The following is a 6000-nucleotide window of genomic DNA, read 5'->3' as shown; positions in this document are numbered from 1 at the left end:
CAGATGTGTGCCACCATACCCGTCTGATTTTTGCATTTTTGTAGAGATGGGGGTCTCACCATTTTGGCCAGGCTGGTCTTGAACTCCTGACCTCAGGTGATCTGCCCGCCTCGGCCTCCCAAAGTGCTGGGATTACAGGCGTGAGCCACTGCGCCTGGCCTAGAACAGTTCTTGTTCACTCTCCCTTGACCCAGAAAAAAAAAAAAACTCATTCATTCATTCATTATTTATTTATTTATTTATTTATTTATTGACTATCTAGTATATGCTTAGCCCCGTGCTGGGTGATGATGGGGACAGTAAAGTGACCGTGGCAGAACTCTCACGGCAATAGAGGCTTCCAGAGCTCAAATGGCAATCACAAACTGTTCAGCAAGAATGGCGATGCCTGCCATGAAGGAGGAGGTCAGAGAGCTACAAGAGAGGTATCTGTGAATGGGAGGTGGGATCATGGAGAGGTCCCTTGAAAGATGGGCTAAGGATACGTGCACACAAGCCCTGGGGTTTCAGGGCGCACCCGAGACACAGTAGGGCTCAGGAACCTGGAAAAAGATCTTGGAAGCGGAAGGACGTAAGGGCTAGGGAGGTTGGGAGGTGAGAGGTGAGGCAGCCATCCAGGCCCCAGCGGAGGAAGCAGGAGGAGGATGCAGAGGAGTCCGGGGTGTGTATGTTGCCTTCCCCTCCTGTCCCTCAGAGCATGGTGTAGAAATACATGGCTATCAGCATGACCGGGAGCTGGCGAGGAGGCAGCGAGATGAGGGAACTCTGCCCCCCACCCCCAGCCCACCCAGCCTGTGGGCTCCCCGCCTCTCACCGTCCACATCAGGATGGCAAACCCAAACCACGAGATACCCCACGTGTAGCTGTCGATGGCGTGGCCGATGTGTTCGAAGCAGCCCTGGGCAGGGGGATGGGGGAGGTTTGAGAAGACGCCCATGAGGGTAGCCGCTGAAGGCGAGAGTCACTGTGCGCCCTTGGGAAAGTCACCACCTTCCCTGAGCATTGGTTTTCTCACTTGTGCAATGGGAACCATGGCACTGTCCACCTCCTCAGGTGGTTTCGGGGCCCCAGGGAGCTGATGTTGAACCCAGGCCCTGCACAAGTAGGTGCCGCCCTGCTGATGGCTATGACAATCTGAGGGTGATTTTGCTCTTACAGCTAGCTTTTTTTTTTTTTTTTGGAGACAGTCTCGCAGTCTCCCTCTGTCACCCAGGCTATAGTGCAGTGGCGCGATCTCGGCTCACTGAAACCTTTACCTCCCGCGTTCAAGCAATTCTCCTGCCTCAGCCTCCTGAGTAGCTGGGATTACAGGTGTGCACCACTACGCCCGGCTAATTTTTGTATTTTTAGTAGAGACGGGGGTTTCACCATGTTGGTCAGGCTGGTCTCGAACTCCTGATCTTGTGATCCTCCCATCTCGGTCTCCCAAAATGCTGGGATTACAGGCATGAGTCACTGTGCACGCCTGGCCTTTTTTTTTTTTTAAGTCTCTTGCCTTTTTTAAAGTCTCTTGCCTAGGCTAGAGTGCAGTGGCACCATCACAGCTCACTGCAGCCTTGACCTCCTAGACTCAAACAATCCTCCTGCCTTAGCCTCCCCAGTAGCTGGGATTACAGGCGTGCACCACCACGCCTGGCTAATTTTCTGTACTTTTTTGTAGAGACGGGGTCTTGATATGTTGCCCAGGCTGGTCTTGAGCTTCTGACCTCAAGTGACCCTCCTGCCTTGGCCTCCCAAAGTACTGGGATTACAGGCTTGAGCCACCGTGCCTAGCTCTATTGTTTTGTTTGATGTTTTGTTTTGTTTTGTTTGAGATGGAGTTTTGCTCTGTCGCCCAGGCTGGGGTGCAGTGGCACAATCTCAGCTCACTGCAACCTTCACCTCCAGGGTTCAAGTGATTCTCCTACCTCAGCCTCCCAAGTAGCTGGGATTACAGGCACGTGCTACTGCTCTGGGCTAATTTTTGCATTTTTAGTAGAGATGGGGTTTCGCCATGTTGGTTAGGCTGGTCTCGAACTCTTGACCTCAAGTGATCTGCCCTCCTCGGCCTCCCAAAGTGCTGAGATTACAGGCGTGAGCCATCGCGCCCGGCCCTATTATTGCTCTTATTCTCGGACAACCTGAGTAAGGTTGCAGGTGCCAGGTCTGGTTCAGACAGACCCTGGGTGCATCCTGCTGACTTGAGAGAGAGTTGGGGGAGCACTAGAAAATCAGAGAGGGGACCCAGCGTGGTGGCTCACGCTTGTAATCCGAGCACTTTGGGAGGCTTAGGTGGGTGGATCACTTGAGCTCAGGAGTTCGAGACCAGCCTGGCCAACATGGTCAAACCCCGTCTCTGCTAAAAATACAAAAACTAGCCAAGAGGGTGGTGCGCACCTGTAATCCCAGCTGCTCTGGAAGCTGAGGTGGGAGAATCCCTTGAACCCAGGAGGCAGACGCTGCAGTGAGCTGAGATTGTGCCACTGTACTCCAGCCTGGGTGACAAAGCGGGACTCGGTCTTGAAAAAAAAGAAAAAAAAAGAAAGAAAGAAAAAGAAAACAAGAAAATCAGAGAGGGGAAGAGGAGAGGGAAAAAGCTAGACGGACAGACACAGGGAGGGAGAAAGAGAGAATCAGAGAGGGAGCAGAGACCAGAGGAAGACAGACAGATGGACATACAGATGGAGCAGGGCAGAGGGCCACACCTTGGTGAACAGGTAGTCCATGTGCCCCAGGCGGCAGCCCTCCTCGTTGAGGGGGATGAAGTTTCCCGTCCGGCGACAGCACAGTGGGGGCCAGGGGAATACCACCTCCGGAGTGGCTGCCCGGAAGGCTGACGTGAAGTTCACCCAGTCCATGGGACCAGATGTGCCACAGCATTCTTGCTAGAGTGAAAAGCAGGGGGTCAGGCAGGCTCGGGCTCAGAGAGGACAGTTGCTTGCCTGAGGTCACACAGCAAGGAGGGGCAGGATTGGCCTTTGACACAGCTGGGCCCAACTTCCCCATGTCCTGGGCCTCCAAGCGAGTGTGTCCGGTGGGTGTCTGTGTGTGTGAGCACAGAGCAGACAATATTTGTCCCAGGACCAGGAGGCTGATGGGGGATTTGGATTAAACCCGCACCTCTGACTTATTTTAAAATATTTTTGCCGGGCACGGTGGCTCACGCCTGTAATCCCAGCTCTCTGGGAGGCCGAGGTGGATGGATCACCTGAGGTCAGGAGTTCGAGACCAGCCTGACCAACATGATGAAACCCCGTCTCTACTAAAAATACAAAATTTGCTGGGTGTGGTGGTGGGCGCCTGTAATCCCAGCTACTTGAGAGGCTGGGGCAGGAGAATTGCTTGAATCCGGGAGGTGGCGATTGCAGTGAGCCAAGATCGTGCCACTGCACTCCAGCCTGGGAATCAAGAATGAAACTCCATCTCAAAAAATAAAATAAAATAAAATATTTTTATCAACAACTATGCTGATAAAATAACACAAAAAGGGTAGATTTCTGGCTTTTCCTGGACTTGGTAAGGAATCCAGGTGTTTAATTTGTGGCTCCTGAATGAGGAAAACATAGGCTTGGGTACCCTTCAAACATGGGTTCAAATCCTGGCTAGCTAGAGGACTTGGGCCACATTGACTCCTCAGTTTTCCTTGAGTCCTCAATTTCTTCCTTTTTTTTTTTTTTTTTTTGAGATGGAGTCTCCCTCTGTTGTACAGGCTGGAGTGCAGTGGCGCCATCTTGGCTCACTGCAACCTCCCCGTCCTGGGTTCAAGTGATTTTCCTGCCTCAGCCTCCCAAGTAGCTGGAATCACAGGTGCACACTACTACACCTGACTAATTTTTGTATTTTTTGTAGAGACAGGGTTTCACCATGTTGGCCAGGATGGTCTTGAACCCCTGAACTCAAGTGATCTGCCCGCCTTTGCCTCCCAAAGTTTTGGGATTATAGGTATGAGCCACTGCACCCAGCCAATTTCTTCCTTTTCCAGTGCAATATCATGTTGGATTTGATGAACACTGTATCTCTTCAAACCTGGAAGTCTGAGTTTGAATCCTTCCAGTTCTGTGACCTACCAGGTGTGTGACCTCATGCAAGATATTCAACCTCTTGCTTTGGTCTCCTCATCACTAAAAGGCTGATCTCCCTTATGGGGTGGTCGTGAGGATTAAAAAAGCTTTAAAAGTGCTTTGAAAGGCTGGGCGCGGTGGCTCAAGCCTGTAATCCCAGCACTTTGGGAGGCCGAGGCAGGTGGATCACAAGGTCGGGAGATCAAGACCATCTTGACTAACACCCGTCTCTACTAAAAATACAAAAAATCAGCTGGGCGCGGTGGCAGGCGCCTGTAGTCCCAGCTATTCGGAAGGCTGAGGCAGGAGAATAGCGTGAACCCGGGAGGCGGAGCTTGCAGTGAGCCGAGATCGCGCCACTGCACTCCAGCCTGGGCGACAGAGCAAGACTCTGTCTCAAAAAAAAAAAAAAAAAAAGATGAAAAGAAAAAAAAATGTGCTTTGAGGCCAGGCACTCGTGGCTCATGCCTGTAATCTCAGCACTTTGAGAGGCGGAGGTGGGAGAATCGCTCCAATCCTGAGCCCAGGAGTTCGAGACCAGCCTGGGCAATACAGCAAGACCCCTGTCTCCACAAAAGATAATTTAAAAAACTTAGCCGGGTGTGGTGGGGCACACCTGTATTCCCAGCTACTCGGGAGGCTGAGGCGGGAGGATCACTTGGGCCCAGGAGTTGGAGGTTGCAGTGAGCTATGATCACTCCAGCCTGGGCAACAGAGCAAGACCCCATCTCAAAATATAAAAATAAAAGTCCTTTGAACAGCGTGAAACCCAGCTCAGTGAATGGTGCTGTTACTATCATTGTTATTATCAACATTTCTGTTGAGGTAGTATGTGTAGGCTAAGAGCAGGGAGGTCAGGAGCTAGGCTGCCGGGTTCCAATCCCAGCTCCCACCACTTACCGACTGCGTGGCCTCGGGCAAGGAAATTTCCCTTTCTGGGCCTGTTTACTCATCCGCAGAACGGTGATGACCACAGCCCTGCTCTCCTAGAGATCTCATGAGCGGATGTCTTTAAGGCACTCACTCCTCTACAAGCTGGCACATCGGGAGCTCTATCGGCCTCTGTGGACGGAGCCGCGGGCCCTCCCAGCACCCGATCCACCCCGCCCACCTCAATCATGACGCGGTCCCAGAGGCGGGTCAGCTCCTGGCCCTGGTCGGTGTCCGCGCTGTAGAAGGTTAGCATCTGCTTGGTGATCAGGGATGGGTTGGACACCATCTGAGGAGAACAGGGAAGAACAAGGGCCGGCAGGGCTGGGTGGGGAGAGAGGACGACCTCCGCCCCGCCGCGCCGGGACCCTCGCCCCTCCCATGCAGGTCAGGCCCCTCCCCAGGCCTCGCCGGGCTCACGTAGTCACGGTGGGTGTAGGACGTGATGCAGGAGGCGCACTCGAAGATGTAGACGATGAGCATGAGCACCAGGTACTGGGGAGACAGAGGGAGGACGGCCCGTCGGGCAGAGCCCGTGAAGCCACACCCCGTCAGGGAAGCATCATTGTGGAAATGCAAGTTTTAAAAAAGTTTGGGGCAGTGTGACTAGCAGCATCTATAATATGTGGTGGGTGTTCAGGTGTTCGCTGTATTGTCTTCCAACTTTTCTGTATTTTGAAATATTTAATTTAATTAATTTATTTTTGAGACAGGCGAGGCGTGGTGGCTCACGCCTATAATCCCAGCACTTTGGGAGGCCGAGGGGGCGATCACGTGAGGTCAGGAGTTCGAGACCACCCTGGCCAACATGGTGAAACCCCTTCTCTACTAAAAATACAAAAATTAGGGCTGGGCATTGGTGGCTCACGCCTGTAATCCCAGCACTTTGGGAGGCTGAGGTGGGTCGATCACTTGAGGTCAAGAGTTTGAGACCAGCTGGGCCAACATGGCAAAACCCCGTCTGTACTAAAAATACAAAAATTAGCCAGGCATGGTGGCACGGGCCTGTAGTCCCAGCTACTCGGGAGAC

General features: G+C 52.7%; 1 protein-coding gene across 2 annotated transcripts in view; it reads right to left on the bottom strand.

The window, feature by feature from the left end:
* Positions 1-223: 223 nt before the first annotated feature.
* The window catches only part of UPK1A (uroplakin 1A), a 19332-nt gene continuing 13555 nt past the window's right edge, over positions 224-6000 (bottom strand). For both annotated transcript variants that reach the window (XM_019016048.3, XM_063701256.1), the window contains exons 4-8: positions 5391-5465; positions 5152-5259; positions 2685-2864; positions 815-898; positions 224-735 (exon numbers count right to left, since the gene is read on the bottom strand). In XM_019016048.3, coding sequence (XP_018871593.1) covers positions 691-735; positions 815-898; positions 2685-2864; positions 5152-5259; positions 5391-5465 — 492 coding nt within the window. In that variant the 3' untranslated portion in view covers positions 224-690. The remainder of the gene's footprint in view (positions 736-814; positions 899-2684; positions 2865-5151; positions 5260-5390; positions 5466-6000) is intronic.

This window comes from Gorilla gorilla, chromosome 20 (genome assembly GCF_029281585.2).
Source record: "Gorilla gorilla gorilla isolate KB3781 chromosome 20, NHGRI_mGorGor1-v2.1_pri, whole genome shotgun sequence".
Taxonomy (NCBI): Eukaryota; Metazoa; Chordata; class Mammalia; order Primates; family Hominidae; genus Gorilla; species Gorilla gorilla.
Note: the sequence above shows the minus strand (reverse complement) of the source record. Positions and strands in the feature narration are given on the sequence as shown.